The 27,961-nt window shown below is 33.1% G+C and overlaps 2 protein-coding genes across 2 annotated transcripts in view; one reads left to right on the forward strand and one right to left on the reverse strand.

Moving 5' to 3' along the window:
• Positions 1–27,961, forward strand: part of LOC126979162 (sulfotransferase 1C4-like) — a 71,248-nt gene that overhangs the window by 14,699 nt on the left and 28,588 nt on the right. The window lies entirely within an intron of this gene.
• Positions 1,495–27,091, reverse strand: LOC126979158 (sulfotransferase 1C4-like). The gene is made up of 7 exons (XM_050828399.1): positions 26,938–27,091; positions 11,931–12,065; positions 8,645–8,744; positions 6,203–6,525; positions 4,801–4,895; positions 3,855–4,020; positions 1,495–2,245 (listed from the first exon to the last, which is right to left on the reverse strand). The coding sequence occupies exons 1-7, from the start codon at positions 27,017–27,019 to the stop codon at positions 2,109–2,111; spliced, it is 1,038 nt and encodes a 345-aa protein (XP_050684356.1). The 5' UTR covers positions 27,020–27,091; the 3' UTR covers positions 1,495–2,108.

Genomic DNA, 27,961 nt, shown 5'->3' on the forward strand with positions numbered 1-27,961 from the left:
GTACAAGTTTGATTTAACATATGAAACAAAAGTATAACTCAACCGAAACATTTAAGTTTAACGTTTTTACATTCAGACTATTTATATTGCTGTGAGCTTACCACAATAGCACGGTAGTAATATTACTTGAGCCACGAATAAATAATTCAACCTTAATGTGCGCGTTTTTATGATTGTAGACAAAGACAGCGCGACTAGTATACTTTAGTTATTTCCATAGTATTATGTGCTATGGTATATTGCTGTGGGGCAACGCTGCCGATATTAATACAATATTTGTGCTGCAGAAGAGGGCTATTCGCGCTATTTATAACCTAGGTCCTAGAGAATCATTGAGAGCAAAATTCAAAGAAATTAACATCTTGACTGTTGCTTCTCAATATATTCTTGATAATGTAAACTGTCATAACCATAATGTTAATACCAGGATCAGACATAAACTGATGATGCCTTCTACTCGGCTAAGTCGAGTTAGTAAGTCTTTTGTGTGGCGATGTATAATATGCTTTTACAACAAGATCCCAGAAAATGTTCAAAACAAAAGTATTACGTTATTCAAAAGGTTTGTTAAAAAGCGTTTGTGTGGTAAAGGTTACTATAGCATAAATGACTTTCTTAGTGATACGACAGATTGGGAATGGAGTGACCGCCCTCAGGTTATTAAATAATAAGTTGAATTATAGATTATTACTTTGTAAACATATTTATTCGATGAAAAAAAAAGCCTGCTGAGTTTGTTGCGCCCATTCTTCTCAGGCCTGAAGCATTCATTTTGGAATGGGTGGTAGGTTTTTGAGTTTCAATAAGTGATGTCACATCCTATTTTGAATTTCTTATTTAATATGAAATGTATGTATTATATTCTACTTTTTCTGTTTTGACTTTAACAATGTTGTTGGCCATACCAAAATATTTATAATTTATTATTATTCCATTATCATCATTTATTGAATTTTTTTAAAGAGTAAAATGTAGATAGTTAACTAGCAACACCGTTATAGCAACTGTGCATTCAAGTTGCAACAAGTAACCGGTACAAAATGCTAATGAGAACTGTATTAAAATGTTTTAATATTCTATTGTCACAGTGATTTGTTACTAAATACGGTCTTTTGTTATAAGGTTTGATCCAAAACAGTGGTTAACAACCAACAACTTAATTTAATATCATAAAATTAGCAATCGTATTTTGATACGTCTATATACGGTCTTTGGACCGAAGAGAATGATGTATTTGGTTTTGTATCACATTATAAGTACTTTAGACGATTACATTTAACTCAATAAATAAAATGATTTAGTTTAAGTAAGAAACACTTTCAAATGTAGTGAATATTTTTAACATGTCTTTAACTCTATCTTTCCCGACATAACCTTCTAAAAATTTATTTTATTATAAATCAATAGTGTTCTATAACTTTAATGTATTTTTCTTTTCTATCACCTTTATCATTTTAATTAACTAACTAAGGTTTCATTCAGAATTCATGCCAGAATAGCCTTCAACAAGCTCACTCTAGTCGTACAAATAGGATGTCTACGATTTTAGAAATAAATTAATTGAAGCATTAAAGTAGTCTGTATTGCAAATTAATAATGTATTTTTATAGATCTATTTTGATTTGCGCGCGAAAACGCTCGTAACTGTCATGGTGGCCGGTTATGACGTAACGCTTCAGAAATCAATCATAACGTGTAATATAATAGCCTAAACACACGGCCGGACCATCGGACGGTCCGGTGGGCGCCTCAGACCAATTGGTCCGGCGTCGTACTCGGTACTATACAAACGGTAATTATAATAATATTTTGCGTTAATTATAGACAATTCAACATACCATCAAATATGGTCCACTACCAGACCCCGTCCCATGATTCGGCCATGCCAGATCCAATCATGTGTTTAGGCTTTAATAATGGTTATTGAGTCGTGACGTCATCCATATTTTAGTTAATATGTGACTGATAGCAGTATTAAGCTTTTATTATATTAAATATATTATTAACTTAAATATTTAGATTTGGGTCACTTGCTAGAATACTTAAAACCATTTTGTCATGCCTATTGTATGCCACAAAATAAACTCCTGCTTATATATTATATTTCTCTATAATCTAGAACATTCTTCGCCAGTATCATATGTTGGGTAAGTCAATGTTAATCCTCTAAGTCTCTTGTTCAAGTATTCTTCTGCTTGCACTTCCATTTTTGCATCAAAATGCGACTTCCAGCCACCAGCTTCACCTGAGATCATAAATAAAATTTTTATGTTATTAATCAATGATGTTCTATACAAATATATAGACAAACTGCGTCGTGTAAAAACAAAGAGTAAATATGGAACATTCCACAAATTTCACCCTAATAATCTTTGACTGCTATACCTATACATTGCCGCATTTACTCCAGTTGCTTACTTATCGGTCATACGCAGCAATGTAAAACATCTATTAAGTTCAGGTTTAGGTCGGACCGTGACAGTTGACACGCGATTAAGGACCAAAAGTGTGCTTACATCGTCTGCACACTCTTGCCGTTCAGTTATCAGACTGCGAATGATGTGTCTATATGTATAAAACGTTATTGTTATAAGTATCTACTTTCCTAGTTCACAATCAAACATTTTTCCATTCAACTTAAAGGAATATGACCATATCTATACTTAATATTATAAAGCTGCAGTGTTTGTTTGTTTGTTTCTTTGTTTCAACGCGCTAATCTCTGGTACTACTGGTCCGATTTGAATGATTCTTTCAGTGTTGGGTAGTCTTTTTTTTTTCAAAATTAGGGATCCGTAATAAAATTGGTATTTTGTAACACAAGGTGTAAAATCGAAAACCTATTTTTGCGTGCGCTGCAATAACTATTGACAATAGAACAAAATGATGTACAGGCTATAATATAGGCAATATTTTATTACTTATAAAACTATCGCGTGAATTATACTTTATATGGCAAAACAACGTCTTCCGGGTCAGCTAGTATCTAATATCTGGAGAACGGCTGGACTGATTTTCATGATTTTCAATCCGTTGGATTTGTCTTCGTTCCGAATAGCAAAATAATATTAAAACATTGAAATGTTGACGAATAAATAAAATACTTTCTAATAATGATTGTGTGTGTGTTTTTGTATATATGTCTTTCTCTACTGTAATACTCGGATTATTTTAACTTAAATTAATTAAATGTATACGTAAAAGCCTTGGCCGCGTATACTTATTCATTTATTTACGTATTTATTTGTTTATCTATTTATTTATTCAATTATTTATTTTGTACAATAATACACACAAATATAAAAATCAGAACTAAGAACTAGAAACTTAATGTAGTGATTACTTACAAATAAATACAGCGTGCACAGAAATATTTTTTTTAGAATTTTACAGAATAAATAAGAAGTTTTTTCATTTAATTTTTTTTACTACTAAATAATTTTAATGCATTGGTATTGTTGGTCTTGCGGAATTTGCGGAATCAGCTACGCTATTAAAATTTTACATAACCGTGGGACTGGGGAATTGCCACCTAGGACCGTTCGACGAAGTGGAGGACAAAGTAGAGTAATAGGATTACGTGGTATTCTTACTGGACCTCTGAAGCTAAATTTATTTAGCAATTTGGGGCAGGCAAGTAAGCCGATTCTTACCTAAATGCTGGACAGCATTCGTGTGATTTCTGTGGGATTGTAAGAGAGAATAGGCTGCATTGATCACTTTTCATATGGTAAATCATATGCTATCGTTTGATATCCACCTTCATAAAAAAAATTGTTTGCACTATTTGATCATTATACTGTTTGCAGTATTTCATTTTCATTCAAAGGTGCTGTTATATCATCAAATATTACCTTTTCTGACGAACTGTACGTTGTTATTGTCCCCTGCAGTGTTGTTTACATTTTTGTTCTTCTTAAAATTTGCAAAACTTAAATGATCCGCTAGTTTCTCTATTTCCACTTCTGAAATATCTTTGTTAAGGAATTTAGACACTTCTCGTATCTGCGCTGGTAGGTCCTAAAATAATTATTAATATGAAGCCTTAATAGCAACCCAAAGTTTATCTTATAGTATTAATAAAACAATTCTTGTATTCTCTAAATTTATCTCCGAAATAATAATAAGATAATTAGTCATTTTATCAAAAAATATAATTATCTATACAATAATTTTTTTAATAATAATTTATTAAAAGATATGACTCTTCGTTCGTTCGGTTAGTTAATCCTAAGTTAAGTGCTCTTTCGTAGGTTCAATTTCACAATAAAATACCAGACAATATACGACGTAAGTATACAGTATTCTGTATTTAATTTACTATACAAAAGTAAGGCTTCTTTATCAAAGAAGCTTTATTATATTTCTATAATTTGTACTTTGTGAGTCCTAGTATAGTGTTAAGTATTTTATTGTAAAATTGAATACCAAGAGCTATGAAGAAGCCCTTAACTCTAGCTAACTTATTAAACAGCACGTACAATTTAATCACATTTTTTCTTGAATTCAGTAATATTTTTTGTATACATTATAATCTCATAAAAGAATCACAGGTTTGTTTACAGAGACACCGTATATTTTTCCTGAGAGTTCATTTATATATAGGTTAAATAACTGCACTACTTTCTAGGGCAAACCAAGTATTCCAAGAACACACGAGCAAGTATGATTCTACTGGGAAATATTATTATTTATTTATAATGGAGGTCCACCTGTATATATTCTAATGACACTAAAAATATTAATATTGATACAAAACTTGAAAAAAATGTTTAAGCACTAGAATAGAAATATATTTACTTGTAGCATGTTCTCGTAAAACATAAAATGGAGATTCGGATGAGTCTTCTTCTCCCACGCCTCGTTTGCGTGGCTTATTGTTGGGGTCCAAGGCACTGAAAACACATTATAAGTTGGAATAATTGTTATAAAAAAATTATAATATCTTCTCGACTTTGAAGCTTTTTTATCCTTTTCACTACTTTTACTTTTACAATAAGGTATGTACTTTAATAAAATAGTGTTCAACTTTCTCAATAGCTGACAGTGCTCCTGTGTTTCGTCACCTCGTTTGTCCACTAATTCCATGAAAAAAAAATACTTTTCAACATTCGAATCAATAGCATTACGTACAGATGCATTTCTTCTTCAGATCATAGCAACTCCAAGGTTCAAAAATTTTATCAGAACAAATTCTCTACTTGATCCGATCCCTGCCACCAAAATCTACCATCGTTTCACACGTCAATAACTTCAATTGGAATAGGGGGGGTGGGGGTTATTAAGGAAGATATTCAAATATTTTTATGCAAAATAAGGTCAGGTAGATAGTCCCACGTACTGCCAAAGTATATAATAATCTTTCTTGTCCAGTGTATCCATGATCGTACGACATGAGCGGAGCGTGGAGGCCACATTTGGAGTATTGCTGTCATCTCTGGTCTCGCTCCCCAGTATCAACGTGAACCATTACACCACGTGCAATGCAGAGCTGCTGGAATTGTCGGAGATCCAGTGGTTTGTAAACGACTTAGCGTTGCGTAGAGATGTTGCTTCATTGTGTGTTTACAAGCGCATTTATCACAGGGAGTGTTCCGAAGAGCTGTTTCACCTGTTTCCTGCCGCCGAATTCCACCTTCGCGACTCTACGATTCGCAAATTATTAGGGTATCATCCCGGCCATCCGGCTATATGATGCTCCTCCACACTGTTTATTTTCAAGGAACTTACTTCAACGTACAACAATGCTGTGGAATGAGCTTCCAGGACGTGAGTAGTGTTTCCAGGACGATAAGAAATGACATCAAAAAGAATTCTAAAGGAATCAATTTTGAGAAAATAAATGCCTTTTATGCCTTTTTATGCCTTTTGATACGACATGGATTTAAAAAAATCGCGCACATCTTTCTTCACAATTCTTGGGTACTCCAGAAAACTAGCGCTATAATATGTTCCAGCATTAAACTTAGAAGGAATCCTTTTTCAGTTTTGGTTGATTTACTTCTTTAATTGGGTTTAATAAAATTTTATTCTATTCTAAAGGGCTGACAATGCTCCTGTGATTCCTCTGGTGTGGCGGCGGTGATCACTTAATATCAGATGATCTCGTCTGTCATTCTCTCCCAAAAAAGGTACATTCTGCATACAGGATCTTATTCATTAGATTAATACACCATTGCATTTTCAACTTAAATTAACTTACGTAAATCCCTTCTGAAGGCTTCCCAGTAATGTGCAAATGTCCCCGTCATTAAACCTCTGGCAACCATCTTGTTTAAGTAGTAATATGATACCATTGTATCCCTCGGATCTCGGGCTACATACAGGACTTTAGCAATGTCCAACAGATTAGGGGGAAGGAGTGACAGAGGTAGATGTGTCTTGATGAAACGGGGGGAGGGTGCCTCCTCGATTGATTTCCAACTGGGGTACTTTACCGCTTCATTCAAGCCTTGAAAGTCAGCCAGGTTCATGAAGTTTATTTTAATCAATTCAAACGCCACCTCAGGTATGCTTGTTGTAATTCTGAAACAATAAATATATTCATTTATATACATCTACAAAGGTGGACAAAAAGAGTGATAGAGGGGGCCAGTGGGCAAAAGACAGAAACGGAGACCTTCCATCTGATGGGAGGACGGAATCAATCGCATAGCGGGTCCAAACTGGACACAAACAGCGCAATCAGAAGAAAACTGGCTCAATTTGAAAGAGGTTGTCATACAGATGGTTTACAGAATAAATTTATTAAAATAGGTATATACTATATGCATGATAATATATATATAACGTATATAAACGATGAAGTATGAAAGTACTAACCAATAAATATAAACTATAAAAACATTCTTGATATTAAAAAAAAAGTAATTACCTTGTAAACTAGCATTTTCTAGAATCAATAAAAGGCTTTTTTATTTTATTTATTAAACGTTGTTTTGCCATATAAATTGAATACCCCGCGCGCGGTTATTGTATGAATAATTGTCATATGTCATTGATTGAATTATTTTTATTGCGAATATAGTATTTCTAAGTCGTTCAATGCAGGTGCATGGTACAAGTATTATACCGATCTGTTCAGTAGTTTCTGCAGTATAATTGAACAAAAAAACAGCTCTACATTTATTAGTATAGATATAGGTACAGGGTATGAAACAACTATCCCTTAAGCAGAGGGTTGCAACTGAACAAAGAATACATTGAATATTTCCAAAATAAAAATGTTAATCAGTGCCGAATATTCTAAATATACTTAGAATTAAATGCATTACACACCATTTTATATCACAGCTATCTTATTATTTATATGAATAGCCCTGTAATTATTAAAAGAAAATAGCGGAAATGTATTTCGCAACAAAAGCTGAGAGCATTAGAAATGTTGTAAGAGTGACATTGACCAAATCTGAATTCAAACAGGCAAAGGCACACACAATGCAGCCACAGATTGAAATGGATTTGGTTCTTTTACTTATAAAAACTTTTTGCTTAGAATTCTTTCTTATAATAGCCAAAACTACAAATCAGAAATAACCAATGACGTTCTTCTGTACAGAACGTCATTGGAAAAAACAGAAGACAGAGTAATTCATAACTTTTTTATATTAGAGGGGGCAAACGGGCAAAGGGTTTGTGTAATGGAATGTGGTGAGGCCATCGCCCATGGACATTCACAGCACCAGGGCTCAAGTAATGCGTTGCCAACCTATAAGGTGATAGTATGCTCTATGCTTGAAGATCCGTAGGTCGCTCCATTCCTTATCTGTGGTATCATTAAAAAGTCATTTAGTAGTAGTTTCATTACATCTTTTCTGGGAACATGTTGTAAAATTATATACATCGCCCAACAAACTACTTACTAACTCGACATAATCAAATAGTAAGTATAACAAGTTTCTGTTTATTCCTGATGTTAACATTATAATTTACATAGTTTCTAGAAAATTCGCTTATGTGCTTATGTACTATCGACAAAATTGAATCGTGACCCACCATCATCATTAACGTAATTTTCCTACAGACATAATAAACAAGTAGGTCAAAATTCGCTTGACCAAACATTTCCTTAGTAACTGTTTTCATTTTATTAGACACTGACAGTCCACCTATTGTTATACGATCTATTTCATGCAAATATAAAGCTGTTCTTATCATTTTAGAAGAATTATCAGCAAAGAGGAAATTTGAATCAATTTTATCGACGATACAAATAAAACATTACCAAGAATATATAAAGATACAACAGTTAAAATGTATTTTTTTTAATTTAATTTTCCTCTGAATCCTTAAGACCTAGGTTATAAATAGCGTGAATAGCCCTCTTCTGCAGTACAAAGATGGTATTAATATCGGCAGTACTGCCTTATAAAAGTATACCATAGGACATAATACTATGAAAAGAACAAAAGTAAACTACTCGCCGTATCTATGTTAGTTAATTGTCTAATCATTTAACCGCATATGTTAAACTAAGTCTATTAGCTAAAAATTATAAATTCGCTTATGCCCCTATGTACATACAATTAAACTGTTTATTTATAAAAATATTTCTAATGATGTAAAATAAATTTGCTTGGAGGGTAGGAAACAGAACACACGTTGTCGAGTCGACATCTATGAATATCGTGTAAGCTCAACTTACTCTAACATCGGAAACCTTTCGTGAAGTGGTGAACTTCTTGCGGCATCGTAGTCCAAGTCATTTTCTAAAAGCCACACCATTTCTTGAGTCCATGTGGTACCTTTAAATTTTAATAAAAAATTAAAATAGAACTTATTCATATGTAAATATCACAATAAAGCCCACCTTATGATAATCAAATCACAATTAGCAGTAAATTTATGGCGTGTGTGGTACGAACGATGAAGCTGTAAATGTTGATATAAACGAGTGGCAATGATTTTCTTGCCACTTCTTCTCATTAAAGCTCAACCTTTTCCCTAATTGGTTGTAAATGTAAAATGATATGAAAACTTTTGCTGCATGAATAAAGTGATTTTGTTCTGAAAATGAGATGTCTGATGATTGCCTAACACTGTTTTAAAATAAAATATTTTATTATTATTTTTGAATTCTTAGTTTGGTTTTCTGTAAAAGGTGTTTTTAATTTTTTTTAACTTTTCATTAAATTTAATAAATAATAATTAATATTTTTTATAATTATGTTTTAAATGTGAATTTACTACTAATTTCATGCCAAGCTCAGCCTCTTTATGGAATCAATTACCAGCTGCTGCTTTCCCGAACCGATACGACTTAGAGGCCTTCAAGAAAAAAGCATACTCCCCACCTTAAAGGCAACCCATTTCTTGACACCCTTTATTGCGGATGTCCATGGGTGGTTGCCTCACCACTCCCGTAAGCCTCTTACGAGATTACCCCCTCTTATACTTAAAAAAAACTATCGCAATTTTTCATTTTCCGTCATCCTTGCTACCAACGTAAACCGATTTTAAACCAACTGTCTGAAAATTTTCCGACTGAAATTTTAACAAAATTATAATCGATCCATGTGAACCAGCTTTAAGATAGAGATCGTAAATGTGGAACGACGATATGTCTTTTATCATGCATTCGATAATATATATCAGAAAGGCCAAGGGTTCTTAACTATCAGATTATCTTATCGGCTTATATCTGCATCGCTTCGCGTCAACGATACATTCTGTACATAATTAAAGTCATTCTAGGGTTCCGCAATCGACGGACCCATTAGCACCCTTATTACCTACGCTGTCTATCCGTCTGTCTGTCCACAAAGGTTATACATTGTCTCTATTTTTTGTACAAAAGTATTTTAAAATGTACATAGTGCTGTATCTTATGAGATATTATTTTATTTTAAAGTTATTAATAGTTAGTACTTCAAGAAATTTATATTTTAATCCAAAGTAACCAGTACGCCTAACAGCAATGTCATATTAAATTATTAAAAACTTTCGTGAGACATTATAAACTTTATTTCTTTAAAAACGGCTTTGCTCACGTACGTCAGTACTTGAGTCCGATTACAACACAATATATAGTTGTAGTGTGCCTTACTATGATACTGTGTGTGTGTGTGTGTGTTTCACATCATACCTATGCTCAATTAGTAGCTGCTACGAGCAGAAATTAAAAAAAAATCCGATGACCCCGATCCTGACTATGATGACTATGATTCTTGCCCGCCCGCTATCGCCTGGCTACGACCAGTAACGTCAGCATTGCAGTCGCGTACTCAATATGGATCAACAATAAATTTTTCTTTAGTTGTATTGTTGTAATGGCAATAATAATATACATTATATACTGTCCCGAGTAGCCGTCGAGTTTCTTGTACGTTCTTCTCACTAGCTGTACTCTTTCCGAGCATATGGGAGATTCGATAATTTAAAAGAAATATTTGTATTTTCACACCTCCTGTTTGACAAAGTTCAATTATACGTCACCAAATGATATAGTAAAGCAAGTCATTATTTCCTTTATAAGCTCAGAGGTTAATTATATTGTAAAAATTCCTAAAAATAGTTGAATTTAGAATGTTGAAATTTGTACGAATACTCTTAGAATACAGGCTTAGTAAGGAGGGCTTATTAAAAAATCGAACTCACTTTAATGGCCTGGAGTTTAAAAAACGAACCGGTTACCATTGGTAGATTTTTGTTTTTTTGTTTATTTTTACGACAACAAGAGTTCAAGGCCGCACAGCCAGCACCACAAGTAGATCACAAGAAAATTGCAAAGACTTTTATTAGTTTAACGTAGATGCGTTAGATAATATTATAATTTATTAAATATAGATGCGTTAGATAATATTATCATTTATCTTCTACCAACATTATCACAAGACATTATTTATGAGATATTATAGTACAATTTATTAACTAAATAAATTCTTACTTCTTTTTATAGCCTTAAGAATTATATCACTGTCAAGATCCAACATGGCACCGATGACGTTGTATAGTGCTTCACTCCTTTTGATGTATAATCTTCCATTAAATTTGACATGTATAACCATAATCTTTATCTTTACACTTCGGAACCGTAAAAAGACAATACTCGCAAACTAAACCTTGGAATCGATAATTTTAAAGAGATAAGATATGAGGTAATATAATATTTGCCTTAAAAAACAATGTAGTTATGACTTAAGTTATAGTAAGTGTTTTGCCACAAAATAATAAAGGGCAAACACATTGAACCTTGTAAAACAACGTAACACATAGCCTTTATATTTATAGACCGATGAGGGTGGCCTCCGCTCAACCGGAATATACATTTTTAGAGCATGTAAAAAAATGTCAGTATTTTCATTGTGTAAGAGGGGGCAAACGGGCAAAAGACTGACGTGATTATAGTGGTAAGACAACCGCCCCTGGACAACACCAGGGATGTGTTGCCGACCTTTAAGTTGGGAATGCTGTAACCTTTAAGGTCCCTAAGTCGAATCGGTTCCGAAAAACTAATTGATTTATAGCGAGTAATTAATTGATTTCACAAAGTAGAAGTCTCAAGGAATTTTCCTTTCCGCGGTTGTAGAAACGCATTTTGACGTAATATTGGTCTGCTGGTATGAACCTGAACTCATCTCTGTTCCCGTGGAAAGTGATTAGAGGAGTTGGGATATATGCAGTAGAAGATGCAGAGTGAACACATCTCTACGCAACGGAAAAGAATCAAGCCAATTGGAGATGATGTCTTGATAGTATAAGTATGAAGTAACAATAACTTAAGAAAGAAATTAAAAATTAAATTATTATAAAACTAATAAATTAACAATTTAGCTTACAATTTGACTGGTGACACAATTTCTAGTACGTACAGTCTCTGTCAGAGGATAAGTTTAAAGAGGCGACCGTGATAATTGATTTAAATAGATTATTTAAGTGTTATCGTTTTATTTTTAATAAAGTTGAATAATACTACTTTAGTAGTTACTGACCTGATCTAGGGAAAGTGATCACCCACACGTCATCCGGGCGCACCTTGATATTATAAATAGCTTCAGCGTATTTCCTGTAGGCCCCCGGCATCACGTATCCTGCTTTACCACATTTCACAAACGGCTTCGTGTAACCTGAAATCACCATAATATAATGTGGAAAGTGGAAGGTGAAGAGTTGGGAGATATCTATAAAAGGTGATGTCTTAGTGGCGTCGACTATCTCAGCGGATACTCCATAGGGAGTGCCGCTTGCACCTGCCTCTCTCCCCACGAGAAGGCTTACAGGGCACTTGCCCAAAGCCATCCTCAGGTAGTGTAAATTGGTTAGGCACTTAGGTTTAAACGTGAGTCCCACATAACATGAGCATTCACCACCTCCCTCCCTCGTCATTATCCCGAGAGGTAGCCCTTTCCTTTGTCTGGGCGCAAAAAAAATGGCGTCGGCTCTCTTCCGCTTCAACCGTTATCGAGTTAGGATGTTACTCTGTCTAATTTTTGTTTGAATATTCATTCTAATACACGACGAAAAAATAGCGGCGAACTGTTTATCACTATTTTCAGCACCGCACGTACACTAAAACAAAATGATTGACGTGTCATGCACACTAAAGTAAGAAATCTGCTCTATTGTCATGCGTTGACTAAGAGCAAGAGGCTCTATTTTGACGTATAAAGTATCTAAGTTCCCAACATATAACAATACTGAAAAAGAAAATATTAACAAAGTATAATAAATCGATTCCTGAATTCCATGACGCACAAGGCCCCAGGATTTATTTATTATCTTCTGGCAAGTTCATTTTTATCCTGCGACAACTCTTAAGAAATGGAAGAACTCGTCGGGGGATACGTCAAAACATTCGAGTTATTGAGCCTTAGAAATAAACTTGGTATGAAACATGTTGACTATATCGCTGACAACACTGTTAATATAATGATTTATTTATTTATTTATTTATTGGTCTACCAGCGATTTTACATAAAAATATTTCTTAAACAATTAACAATTTAAATTACATGTGCAGGGTATGCAAAATCATTTAAAGGTAAACACTACATGCTAATTTCGCTTATCGATACATTATTACAAATCTAAAAGTGAGTTAAAAACTAAAACCGGTGAAAAAAAAGTATGAAAAATTTGAAAGTCTGCAATAATCAATTGAGAATTGTTTAACAGATAGTTAGAAACAAATAATAAGCGTTTTAATTACATACAACTAAGTATAACAAAAATCTAAATCTAAGCTAAGAAATTATATAATAAAATAAAATACACTAATCTTTAATTAAAATATATAACCTATGTTATAACTAACAGAGCAAAGTAATCTATCACACTCATAACTGGCTGGCTAGATTGCTGATAACTAATTTACGAATAGTGTTAGGGGAATCAATATTTATATCAAATAATGAACTGAATTTATTATATACTTTACACAAGCGAGGGATAGTGCAGTTAGCGCCAAAGACTGTTCTAGTGCATGGAGGCACGACCGGGGTAATTGCAGTTCGGGGATATCTGCGCGGTACTCGGAAATTAATTTTACATAGTAAACTGGGGCAGTCTAAATTGTTTCTTAGCAACTTATATAAAAAAAATTTTTTTTATAAGTCCAAAAATTCTCTTCTTTGTTCAAGAGTCATCATGTTAAAGTGTTCTAATCTTTTTTTATAAGACACCACCGTTTTGTAAATATTCGCTGAGTATGATAGATGCCACATGAACCTTTTCTGCACACGCTCCAGACTTAAGTAGTGTGTAGAATAATGTGGGCGCCAAACAACGCTACAATACTCTAAATGACTGCGGACAAGGCTGTTGTAAAGAGAGAAGATTTTTGTTTTGGCATCTTTAAAATTTCGACCTTGTCGCATAATAAAACCTAATAATTTTGACGCTTTGCTTATTACAATTTCTATGTGGTAGAGATAAGTCAATTTCCTATCAAGCATAACACCCAAGTCCCTTATGAGTTCAAGTTCTTTAAGAGTATTACCATACAGTCCATACCTTGTCGGAATAATATTATTTTTGCGAGTAAATTTAATATGCACACATTTACTGCAGTTCAGTTGCATGCCATTAGATTCACACCAATTGGTAAGTTTATTTAGATCGTCCTGTAATAGAATCGAATCACTTGGTGAAGAAATTGTTCTCATTATTTTTAAGTCATCAGCATATAAATATGGTGTGCAGTGTTCAAAACAAGAAACAATGTCGTTCACAAATATATTAAATAAAATTGGGCCAAGATGTGAACCTTGTGGTATACCTGATGTTACCAGATTAGTTGAAGAGCTAAATCCATTAATGACTACATAAAACGAACGGTCTTGTAAGTATGATGAAAGCCACTTCATCACTGGGCCTGAAAACCCATATAACGATAATTTTCCAATGAGTACTCCATGTGGAACTTTATCAAATGCCTTTTTAAAGTCGGTATATATGGTATCCACCTGCTTCTGCGAGTCAATAGCTTCTGATAATGAAGATGTGAAACTAACCAAATTAGTTGTGGTAGACCTACCTGGCAAAAATCCATGTTGATGCTCAGACACGAAACGTTTGAAATGCATTTGAATTGTCGGACAAACTAAAGATTCAAAGACCTTTGCAAAAATCGAAAGAATCGATATAGGCCTGTAATTGTGTATGTCTTTCTCGTCTTCACTCTTATATATTGGAACAACTTTTGCTTGTTTCCATAAAGCTGGAAAACTACCCGAGCTAAGCGAGGCTTTAAAAATAAGATATAACGGTGAAGTTAAGCTTGATGCACAATTTTTTATGAATGCCGGTGGTACATTGTCCAGTCCCGCACCTTTTGCAATAACGAGACTTTTCAGCTTTTTATAGATGTCATTCTGATTTAATTCTATGCCTGCAAGATTTTCACTAACGTCCAAATAGAGAATCTTTCGTAAATAAGATAATGAGTCTAAATTACAAGAACTTTTTGATTCATCATATACCGACGCAAAATAACTAGAGAACATATTGCAAATTTCCAATCCGCTAGTTGAGGTTTTAATTCCGTTACTCATTGCAGCTGGATATGAGTTAAAATTACTACGTTTACTCTTTAGGAACGTCCAAAATGCTTTCGGATTTTTCTGAATTTTCTTTTCCAGGTCTTCATTAAAATTTTTATAGGCATCACGCGTAATTTTCTCACAGCGATCACTAAGCACTCTTAGTTCTATTTCATCCATTGGATTATTATATTTTTTAAATCGTTTTAGCATTTTGTGTTTTTCTTTAATTCTTTTTACAACCTTACGATTCATCCATGAAGGGTACCTACTGCTTTTTACTTTTTTTAAGGGAACATAATCTGTGATAGCAACCTGTAAAATCCCGTAGAATACTTTAACCATTTCATTTATATCACCTCGGTTCAATATCGAATTCCAATCAATTCCCTTCAAGTACTCATTAATGGAATCGTAATCGGCTTTATAAAAATTGTACCGCTCGTTTGAAGTATTAGTCGCAAGTCTATGTTGTCTCGTATAAGGAATACTAATTTCAAGGGGGGGATGCATTGGATCAATATTACTAATTGGATTATAAGAGTAACTGACGGAACATACAGGAAAATCTACGAGTACAAGATCAAGTATCTTTTGCCTATTATTAAGAACATAGTTACATTGGCGCAGGCCATTTCCTGATATAAAATCCAGTAATCTCTGAGCTGGGGGTATGTTATAGTCAGCTGGGTTTAAAGATGCATTCCATGAAATACAGCTAAGATTAAAGTCGCCAATTATACATGTTAACATATTATGTTGCTCTGAAACTCTATTGCAGTTATTTAAAAAAATATCAAATAATTTCTTATTTACAGGAGGTGGAATATATATACTACAAAATGCTATATGGCGTATACTGTTAAAATGGGGCACATCTACAACCACCCACAAATCTTCACAATCGTTTTCCCAGTTACAAACTCTGTTTGAAATTATATTGGTCTTGACAGCGATTAGAACGCCCCCACCATCAGACTTAATGTTAAGCTTTGCAGTCTCTCTGTCTCTTCGATACACGGTGTAACGAGTGTCAAACAATTCACTACTTATGATTGAGCTATTCAACCAGGTTTCAGTCAAAATAATAATGTCATAATTATTAACTGCTATGTTACGGTAAACATCTTGGGTTTTGGTTCTTAGTCCGCGAACATTCTGGTATAACATATTAATCGAAGCGCCTTTTTAGGATTATGACACCATTACGTGACCTCAACCTTACACTCTAACTTAAATTACTAAGAAAGTCTATGCTTTTTATTACTTTGTAATCAGAAATATCGTCCTTGCGCATTAGTATACGACCATTTCGAACCCAAACATATTTATATCCTTTTTCTTTGGCTTTGAGTCTCGCCGCGGCATGTAGAGCTTCGGTCATTCTTCTTCTTTCGGCCATGACATAAATTGGTTGTTTTTCCCCACTTACCCCGATTCCAATGTGAGAGGTGTTCAATTTATCTCTTGGGTTGGCCTTATTATACTTTATCACTGCTGCTAAAACAGTGTCCCTAGTAAGCGGAGAATTGAATTGCACTATGACAGATCTCGGTCGAGTACTTTGACGATTTACCTTTGCAACTCTCATTACATTCATAATTTTGTCAGTAGCTATATCTAACCCTATTACACTGCCCAGCTGCTCGACGATTTTGATTAGATTTTCATTTTTTCTTTCAGGAACACATTGCAATTCCAGGTTGTTGTATCTAGATCGCTGTTCAAGTTCGTTAACACGTGTGTTTAGGGTATTAATAGTCGCCTCTAGTTTGGCATTATGTTCTTTAAGATCCTTCACAGCTATTTGATTTACACGGTGTTCTTTCAAGAAATCCTCGTACTGGTTGTTTATAAAATTTATAGAATTTTTCATGTCTGTGATTTCTTCCCTTATTACTTTCAATTCACTATTTAGTACGCTTTTTATGGAAGTCCGCATCTGTGTTAGCATTTCTTTCATTTCGGCCCGTACAGTTTCACTCACCATTTCACGTATTTCTTCCAGCTGAGATGATTTTTCTGTTTCTGGTGACGAAACTGCTACTCTTTTGGTCGATCTTTTCGTGACATTTTTGTCATAGGCTAAAAGGGTGTCTTTAGTACGCACGGGTGTGTTCTCACTGTTGCCTTTCGGCCTTCTTGACATACAAGCGGGACACGTCCAGTCATTCGTGGAATCTGTATCTGTGCTAAATTGCCCGGTCGACTTCAAACAAGCGCGGTGGTATCCGTTTTTACATTTTGTGCAACACAAATAATCTTCTTCATCATTTACTTCGTTACAACAGTTCATGTGTACCTTGGACATTTTTAAACTTCTTTAATTTAATTTAATTCAATTAATTTTAGCGTTACTTTTTAAAGTACTGTGATGAACTCAACAATCAATTTATTAATAATAAAAAAAAAATAGCGTACTCCAACCAGGGGCTCGAACCCCTGACTACGCCTTTGTTTGTCAAAGAGTTGCCCGCGGAGCTATCTGGCTATGACTTACTACTTTGAAATTGTTGAACGTAATACCACATTAATCATATTTTTTAAGGGGGTAGTCGCAAAAAATCTCTCTAGAGTTCAATGACCGATCACAACATTCGCAATAACAGAATAATATTATAATCATAGAATTTGCATCACAAACACATTGAATCACTGTTTACTATTCTAATTAAATTGTTACAGAATTAGTGTTTAATTTTTTACTAACTATCAATCGGTTTTGTTGTTTCAACTTCACTTTCAAAACAATAACTTGACAAGAACACGAACACACGTCTTTCTTACGCGGCGTACGCACGCATCACATGATAAATCTGAGGTTTTCCGAATGTCAAGCAGCCTTGCAAATAAACGCGGGAATCGTAATACGTCCGAATATACCAATCATAAGAAAACTGTATATTTGTAAACATTTTGCATATTTTTAGTTTATTCTCACATATAACCTTTTATCAAGTTTATTTGTAAGGCTGATAGAGTTTAGACTTATGGAGAACTTCACCTTAAACGAATTTTATCAGGAAATATTCGACGTGTAGAGGATAAAATTTATTCTCACAAATTTTGAGTTGGACAGAGTGAAGTAAACATTATAAATCCTAGATATAGAGGTATTTAATATTTTTATTTCGTTTCTTTTTATTTAGTGTGTAGTTTCTATAAAAATATTATTACTTTTTACAATTGGTATAAAACAATTCGGAAGGTCCCTCTATATTATATCATTATCTTCATATGCAAAGTTAAAAGAGACCTAGTTTTATATGACGAAGTAAACAATGCTTTATCTGACATTGTGTACTGGTTTAGCTTTAATTACCGTAATAGCCTTAATACCTCAATAGCCTTCATATCCTAAAGTTAAATAGCAATAAAACTAAATATTATATAATATTAGCTGACCCAGCAAACGTATTGCAATTAATAAAAAAAAATATTGGGGTATAAAAAATAGATGACGACCGATTCTCAGACCTAACTAATATATCGTACATAAAATTTATTATACTACAATAATCATTATATCAATTGCCTAACTCTTTTGCGTATCTGTGGATGAATTAGAATAATATTAAAATCGCGATACAAAAATAGGTGTTGATGTAGATGGATGAAAATTTGAAGTTGTATGTTGTTGTTGTATGAACGTCTCACACGGCGGAGTTTGTTTGTGCGCCATGGATAGACCGCCATGGATAGACCGCCATGGATAGACCGCCATGGATAGACCGCCATGGATAGACCGCCATGCGTCAATACTCAAAATTATAATTACGTGCGACTAGGTTTTGCCGCAGTACTGTCGTAATATATAAGCCGATAGCATATTGATAGCAAAATGATTAAGAACCGGGTACAATAGTACCGAATGAACTCATGCATTCGATGAATTATTTATGATTGTTTGATATGAATTACGGCAATATTAAAAGAATTTTATCTAGAAGTACATTTGAGATAATAAATATGGGACAATCATTACAATTTGAGTTATGGTAAGATGTTATGTTACAATTTTGTAACAGACAGATTATTTTTACAAGTTTTATACATTTCAATGTATGTATTTTAGTTAATGTTATAAACATTTAGTGTAACAAAGTGATATTTTGATAATTTTATTTTTTACTATTACACATTATAAATACATGCTACGCGTAAAGAACAAAATCAGATCCTGCCAACATAGTTTGAAAAGAAGCATTACAAATATGAGAAAAATACAAAAAATTCCACACAATATCAGGGGGAAGTTTAGGGTTACAGATGCATCACTGCTTCACGGCAGAAAAAGGCGCCGGTGTGGTATCCATAATCTAGCAGGCATCCTGTGCAAAAGACCGTCCCACTGGTTACCATTCCACTTTTAGGTGTAAAATATTATTGAATCTAGAGTACATGATAAAGCTAGTATTGTGTAACCTATTTTTTTATCTCACCGCCATAGATAAATAATCTGATAGGATTTAACATATCTGCTTATCATCTTTCAGATATGACAAAAATGTTTTGAGCTCACAATTGTAATAAATATTAACACACGATGTATTTATTATACTCAGCCGAACTTTGATCTGGCACTATATATATTTATAATGAGGAATTTGTTGCTTACGCTATTTTATTACGATAATATTAATAATTCATTTAATTACAGATAACCAAGATCCATATAAGTTTATTCAAACAAAACAAATCTTATTATTACATTTACAATATTGTCTATGATTACAATAAAATAAAACTATCATTACTACTACTACTGTTATAAAAAAAAATATTTATTATTATTATCATTACGTGGTAGTGTACCGAGATTGCTGGTTCCCTCGCCGCGTTGGATAGCTGAAATAGCTACCAGCGCTTGGGTTTTTAATTGTAGATAGTACTTTGTACATTCTATGCACCCCTGGGCCCCACGGGCCTAGTGTCTCCATACCAAACGCCACAAAGATGTAGTGACACAGTGATTGATCAGCACGAAGTCCCGACTTCAATCCCATAGAGCACATTTGGGATGTTCGAAATCGAAGAGTAAAATCGGTGCTGCACGCTCCGCAACACTTCAGGGAGCTAAGGAACATAATTGCTGCGCAGTGGGAGTGTATTGCACAAGAAACAATTAAGAATAGCATTGACACAGTAGACATATGGATGTACGGAAACTAAGCGTTGTTGATAAAATACTTACCTACACGTGCGAACACTTCATGGAAGCAATAGGGTTGTAAGGTTATTTTTCTAAGTGACTTTAAAAAAGGAAGAGGTTCTCTGGACTGTATTTTTAGAAGTTCCATAATTGGGACGTTGCGGATCGTTAAAGAGTAAATATACGCTATTTATGTATAGTGTATATATAATGGCTGTGCAGTGTGTAATACAATATTATAGTCTGTCTGATGTCTAACACTCATCATGTAGACTATGTAATATTTAAAAAAAAAAATTATTGAATATTTTTTTGGAACGAAGTTTTTTTGAATTATTTTTATTTTCGTTGAAATATTTTATTTGAATTATTGACTTTGAAATATGTGTTTTTAAACTTTTTCCGTTGAAGTTTTACTTCTACCACGAACATATTATCTAGACGGGGCAATTATCGTTTTCGTGAGTGTCAATTATTAAGAACAAAAAACTCCTATTTCGAGATACAAGATGGTGGATATGACTTTTTAATAGAATCAATATAGCTATCATTTTTGAGGTTTTGGGGCGTGTCAATAAAGAATATGACATGTGTTTTGAGATCAGAGATTGCGGATGTGTCTTTCACAATAAAATCAAAATGAGTATCATTTTCGGGAGTGTCGGTGAACACACAATTTTATTTCAAAAGTCCAGCATATGTTAAAGTCCAACACCATCGAGAATCATGAAAACAACACCTATGATAAAAAAATTGTCATTGTCTTGCAGCCGCCATCTTGGATTTACATTTTGACAGCACTATCTATTTCAACACCCTCAAAAACCATGAAAAATACACCCAATGATGCAAAAATTGTCAATTTCATGCAGCTACCAACTTGTATGTACATTTTGACAGCACTATCTATTGCAGCACCCTCAAAAACCATGAAAACGACACTGGTAATGAAAAAGTTGATAATTTCTGCAGCCGCCATCGCCACAGCAGCCACGAAAACCATGACAAAACACATGTAGGTCTAACTAGTCCAAAATAAATAAATATAAAAACATCCTCAAAAACCAAACCGCACTCATAAAAAAAATGATAATAACTAGTGCAGCCACCATCTTTGTTTAACATTTTGAATAATAATTATGTTCTCGAATTTATTACAACTTCTAATTAATTCTACTAAGACTTATAATTCTAGTATCTACAAATTATAATAATAAAATTAATACAATAAATCATTCTTACCTTTCAAAATCACCAGGTAGTTTAAAAAACAAGGAAGTTCAAACGGCCGTATACTACGCAATGCGCTGGCATTTTTAAAAAGATCGCGTAAAGAAATAACAACGTGAGTGTGACACTCGTCTCGTATTGACCGCGAAAACTGCTTAGGGGTCCCGTCGATGCGCATGTTTGGGTGAGTGTGTCATTTCGAACATTTGTGAGTAGTTTCCGTACTGGTACATGTGTCTACTGTGGCAATGATAGCTTGCCTGGACAAATACAAGCTGTCATTTAAGCAAGAGGGGGCCACACTCTATATTAAACTTTTACTTTTTATTTTTATCCTCAGAAAACTTAAGTTTTTAGCCAGTTTTTCACAATATTAATATAATTTATAATAATTATGTGTTAACATCTATTTTTCATGCTTCTTTATCCTGTATATATTCTTTAACCGTATATTCGGCTTTTTGAATACTTCTTTATAATTAAAGTAGCAGGAGTTAGAGATGTAAGATTACTTGGAATTTTATTAAAGTACTACACACTGAGACATACAAATGAATTTGTATTTTAGGGAGTCTCGTTTTAGGATTAGTAATTTTATTATTATTTCTTGTTGTTCTAGCAATTGTTATTTTATTATAATTGTATCGCATATGGCCAGTCCGGAATCTTTCAGGTCCACTTACTTACAGGTTCGGTGGAATATAATGCAATTTTGAAATATTTCAAATTACATCTCATAGTTTACAAAAATTACTTTTCCTTTTTTAAAGCTTTAATCCAAAATGCTTCTATAGCATTGTAACCAGAAACTATACCTATTCTAAATGTATATGACTTACACGTTAATTATTACCCAAGGTAGACTAACGAATCTATGAAATTTACAGTCGATACTTAATAAATATGACCTCAACTACACGTATCAAATAACGGTGTTCTTCCACGAACCATCGTTATAATTAATTTACTCATTCTGCTTATTTCGCAGAAACGTGCAATTAAATATTATATCCAGGTATTACTACCCAACAGAGATGCAATATTTTATTAAAACTTTAATATTGTACCTCATTCAATAATATTGATAAATAAATATTTGAGATAAAACATTTTGTAATTAAATTAATTTAATAAAGCTGAAGATTTTTGTTGTTTTTGTTTGAACGCAATTGGATTTTAATAATTATAATAATAATGTATAAACATTACTGTGTTTCGGTCTCGGTGTAGATAGTGATATTACTGGGCAAATGAGAATTAACATGTTATGTCTCAAGGTGACGAGCGCAATATATACCTTTAACTTAGATAATTTATAAGTGTAGATAGAGTTTTAGGTTTCAGGCCAGGAATATTAGTTTAGTGTGCGTGACAAGCTACGTCTTACACTCGCGATTTGTATGACACTTTATGTTAGTGTGCAATGTGAATTGCTCAAAATAGAGATTGGTTTTAAAGTCATTTTTTTCGATGTTTTCACAGCTGTCATAGTCTATCGAGACATATGAATGATCTAATACCTTTAATTTAGATATTATCACTTCACAATGTACTAGAGAGGTTTACTGACTTACTTCATGTTGACTGAATATGCTGTGTATGCGAATCTCAGAATATTTTTTTAGATGGTTCATATATTGGATGCAGCAGCAACAATTGAAAAATTATTCTATTGTTTCAAAAGAGTGGCCGCTGAATTTATTGTATGTTCCAAACATATGGTAAATTCAGTAATTCAAAATAAATATTGGTGACGAGTACAATTGTAGTGCCGCTCAAAGTTTTTGGGGTTTTCAAGAATGCTGAGCGGCACTGCGTTGTAATGAGCAGGGCATATCAATTACCATCAGCTGAATGTCCTGCTCGTCTCGTTCCTTACTGTCGTAAAAAAATGTCTTTGTATATTAAAACTAGATAAATGACAAAGTATCATATGCTGACAGCTAGACTTTTTATGAAGTATGTCGGAAGAAAAGGCACTCCGAGTTCAAGAAGAATTCAAATAGATCACAAAATATATAAAAAGAACTGTGTTTGATTACGACTACACCACAAGTGAACACTTCATCAAGACGAACATAATAATACGAAATAAAACTATTTATAAAGTTAATCGTTATATTTTAAAATTATAATTGTATTTAAAGAATTTTAGACTACGTTACACGATATCACTACGCCTATGTATTAAGTTACTAAGTATATTGAAAGTGGTACCTACAAACTTATGTTTTTTTAAGACTAAATTATAAGTTTACCATAACTGGTGAATAATCTTAAAATATATTTTTATAGACAATTAACTATTTGTACGCCGATTTTTTGGCGAATTGTGCTGTGTAACTACCAATTTTAAGAATTATCTAAACAGAGTCCTAGGATATAAATAAAATTCATTTTATTACATTAGTTAAATAGTTAAATATATCTAATCTTTTTTCATCCTTGTCGTTATTCATATGATTCCTGTTATTTTTTAATATTTGATAACATTTGTCATACATTACTGTACAAACAGTGTTGTGTGCATAAGGCTTACTCGGAAATTGACATGAATGGTAAAGACGTACGGAAAATTGATTCTGTAACTGCAGGTGAAACATGGTGTGAAATTGTCTATTATCGTAAAGTAGGTGCGGTACATATACATTTTAGTTCAAATTTTTTGTTATCTATGTTAGTATGTTAGCTGTAAAGTTATAAAGCAATTTAGAAAATTATTTAAATTTAGAATAAGAATGTATTTTTTTTTTAAATTTAGACATTAGAATGTCAAAATTTATAATTCCACGAAGAATTCCTTGGACAGCCACGTTGTGGAATCAGTTTCCGGTTGCAGTTTTCCCGAACTGACATGATATTGGGATTTTCAAGATAAGAGCATACTCTCCCACCTTAAAGGCCAGCAACGCATCTCTTCACCCTTGTGTTGCGGTTGTCCAAGGACGGTTGCCTCTCCACTACCATCAAGTGAGCCTCTTGCTTGATTGCCCCTCATGAATATAAAAAAGACATAAATGTTATACTAATAAAAATAACAGCATGAAGCAAGAAGTAAAAAAATGCTTTGCAAGAAATACTTAAGCACTATATTGTCCTCTAATGAGATAGTATGTAATTTTTTCGTTATGAAATAAAAAATTAGTATAGTGTGAAGAGATATATATATGTCGGTATTCTTAGTAAGTTTATATAGATGAGAATGAGAACAATAATGTATGTTTTTTAAATTATTACATATAATGGTAGTTATTAAGATGAAGTAATAAGGGTGAACATTAAAACAAATTGATTAATTGTGAATGTAAGCGATAATAAATTTAATTTTTTCAGAGAGTTTCTTATATAAAACTGAGGTTCCTATTTATTACTTTTATTGAAACCTTTACAAGGTGCACTTAATATCTTTATTTTATTATATCAATTTTATATTATTTTTATTATTATTTATACAACATTACTAATTATTAAAATGCTTCTCCTACAGAGAAACCTACCCATCTTATGTCAGAACAATAAAAATATCGTTTTAAAAAGTTTAGCGTCCTGATTGTGATGCAAAGTCACCTATCTTAAAAAAGGTTATGCAAAGAACCTTTAGAAATTTACAATTTAAATAGCCTGACGGCGGTCGCTCCATTCCTAATCTGTGGTATCATTAATAAAGTCATTAATGTTTTAGTAACTTTTTATATGACTGTCTATTAACAATTCTTTTTAATTTCGTAATAAATTTGTTTTGAATATTTTCTGGGATCCTGTTGTAAAAGCATATATACCTCACCCCAAAAAAAGTTACTAACTCGACTAAGCCAAGTAGTAGAGACAATAAGTTTATGTTTGTTCCTGGTGTTAACATAATGGCTATGACAGTTTCTAGAAAGTTCACTTATGTGCATATGTGCATACATAACATTATCAAGAATATATTGAGAGGGAACAGTTATTTTTTTTTAATTTTGCTCTCAATCATTCTTTAGGACCTAGGTTTTAAATAGCGCAAATAGCCTCCTTCTGCAGCACCAAGACGGTACAGTATACCATAGAACATAATACTATGGTAACAGTGACACATATATAAAATATGGAAGCAGTCTTGTCATACTATCTACCGTAGATTATTAGCTATCACTGCATTAAATAGAAAAGTTATTGGTAATGAATCTAGGCCGATATTACAATGTGCTTTGTCAGTTTATTTGTCATACGCACAACGTGACGTAACGAAGGGTAACTGATTCGCGTGCTTGACATATTATCAATGTTTGTCAGATAGGTGGATGATGTATGCCTTATGTATGAGGGGATCAGTCAAAATTTAAACCCAATCTATTTGTTACTAAATAAATATTTTAGTTGTGTAATTAAAAGTTAGTAAGATTTGCTACTACTTACCGTATGCATAATGCCATCTCTCAAATAAAATACATTTTATTGTAAGTAATTGGTCTGCTTACACGTGAGAAGTGATTCAATTCCCGAGAATTACTTTTGAGTATTAACCTAGCAAACCACTAAGTAACGCATTGACAAATCAAAATTGGTGACGCATCATCAGGTCGCGGGAAGTCAGCGCTGTATGATAGTATATTGTAAGTGTATAGTTGAAGCAGAACTGATAACACACACTGTTAAAAGTTTAGCTGTGTTAATATTGTGGTTTGTTAAATTTAATGTGTGTTTAAAGAAATATAAGTACCAAACCGACAACCTACTACCATGTACTTCCCGGGGGGATTAAAAGGCATTTACCAGTGGAAGGCTCCTTTGCATAGGATGAAGGCTAGGTTATGGGTACCACAACGGTGCCTATTTCGGCCGTGAAGCAGTAATGTGGAAGCATTATAGTGTTTCGGTCTCAAGGACACCGTAGCTAATGAAATTACTGGGCAAATGAGACTTAACTTAAAATCTTATGTCTCAAGGTGATGAAGCCTAATAATTGTTCATTGTAATGGGCAGGATGTATGAATAACAAATATATGCGAAGCTTTAAAAAGGATTAAATTGCTTGAACTCAACCCTATGTGAGGAACTGTTACACTAGTTTGGTATGCAACTTTGATATTGAATATTAATAAATATGATTGTATGTAGTAACAAAATTAGTGATTATTAATATAATATTGTCACAAGAATTGTTAAAACACAAGTTATTTTTCCCCAAACTATGTCCAGAATCGAAACTACTTGATTATTATATTTAATAAGATAAACATACATGATTCGAAAACAATATCCTTAATGTAAATGTTTGCACCGGATTCGAACCCGGTACGTTGTATCTGTAAAATACTATATTTGACATTCTATATTATTGATAGGAACTTAGTTGGATAAGTTAGAAATCTACGAAACATTTTATCGAACTGACTTTTAGAGTCACTTTTACTAATATCAATCAATATTTTTTTAATATTATTTTAACCGGCGTTAAATAAAAGCTGATATTTTGAATAACCTGATAGGAATTTATTTTTATTTTTGATATTGCAGCAACAGAATTATTTAAACATTGTTTTTTTAGTTAGTTTAGTTGAACTATTTGTCATATACAGTATACATAAAGGTACTTACCTATTACACATTTCCTTATTATCTTCTCCTCTTCTGCACTAACGTCTCTTATTTCGTGCGGGAACTCGAACCAAGGTGCCATACTTCACGGATGTTCGCACTTAACTACCCACCCATTCTCAATTCTTAACAACTCACAAATTATCTAATCATATCGATCTTTTAGCCTACTTCAAAAACAAGAGGAAGTTATCATGTTCATATTTTTGTTATTTTACCTTCCGTCATTCGATGGATTGGCTGGATTTTTTTATACTTGTTACTTTGATGAAGGTACTACACGGTTTTATTTCTGGACCTGATGTCGATGACGTCACATCGTCGCTTCGTTACGGTGTGCAAAACAAGCATCACTAGGGTTATATTATTTAAAAAAAACAACGACTTATTTTTTCAGTATTATAGATTTATATTAAGGTGTTTTGATGTGATGATGATTGTTATTATAATAATGAAATAATCTCGGTTAAGTAAAATACTTACGATTAATTTTTCTGGCAGTACTATGATAGCCACACAAAACAACAGAAGCTACAGAACTATTAACAAGAAAACTTCAAAAACAAAGCAATTATAGCATGAAAATATCACGACATTTACCTAACGGTAATGAAACTGCAAACCGTACTGACGCAACAGTCCGAGCGCGAGGGTTGAAAGGGGAATGTTCAATGATAGGTTTACACTTGTGACGGAAAATAGTAAAGTGACCATTAATAAATCAAATTGAGTTTTGAAATGAAAACAGTACTTTCGGAATGGTTTAGCCAAGAAGCCGTAAGGTTTGTAATTAAATCGAGTAGTCGTGTTTAGACTTAACATGAGTAGTCATGGAGTTATCATGGGATGTTACCCATATTCGTAATAAAAGACGGTAAAAAAACACAGTGTCACTCTGGGAGTGCCGGCAGAACAGGAAAATTAAAAAGAATTGAGTGTCTTTTTTGAATTACAAGAAAATATTTTTTGATTTGTTGGGAAATATTTTATTGTGCGGCAAATACTTTTAAATAAGTGTTTTTAG

The sequence above is a fragment of the Leptidea sinapis genome, chromosome Z, assembly GCF_905404315.1.
Source record: "Leptidea sinapis chromosome Z, ilLepSina1.1, whole genome shotgun sequence".
NCBI lineage: Eukaryota > Metazoa > Arthropoda > Insecta > Lepidoptera > Pieridae > Leptidea > Leptidea sinapis.

Excerpts from the sequence above, each read along its gene's own strand:
- LOC126979158 (XM_050828399.1), bottom strand. The coding sequence starts at position 27,019 with ATGGCACCTTGGTTCGAGTTCCCGCACGAAATAAGAGACGTTAGTGCA. Across the intron at positions 4,021-4,800 it reads TTTACGAGAACATGCTACAA|GACCTACCAGCGCAGATACG; the intron begins GTAAATATATTT and ends TAATTATTTTAG. Across the intron at positions 2,246-3,854 it reads CGTACAGTTCGTCAGAAAAG|GTGAAGCTGGTGGCTGGAAG; the intron begins GTAATATTTGAT and ends TTATGATCTCAG.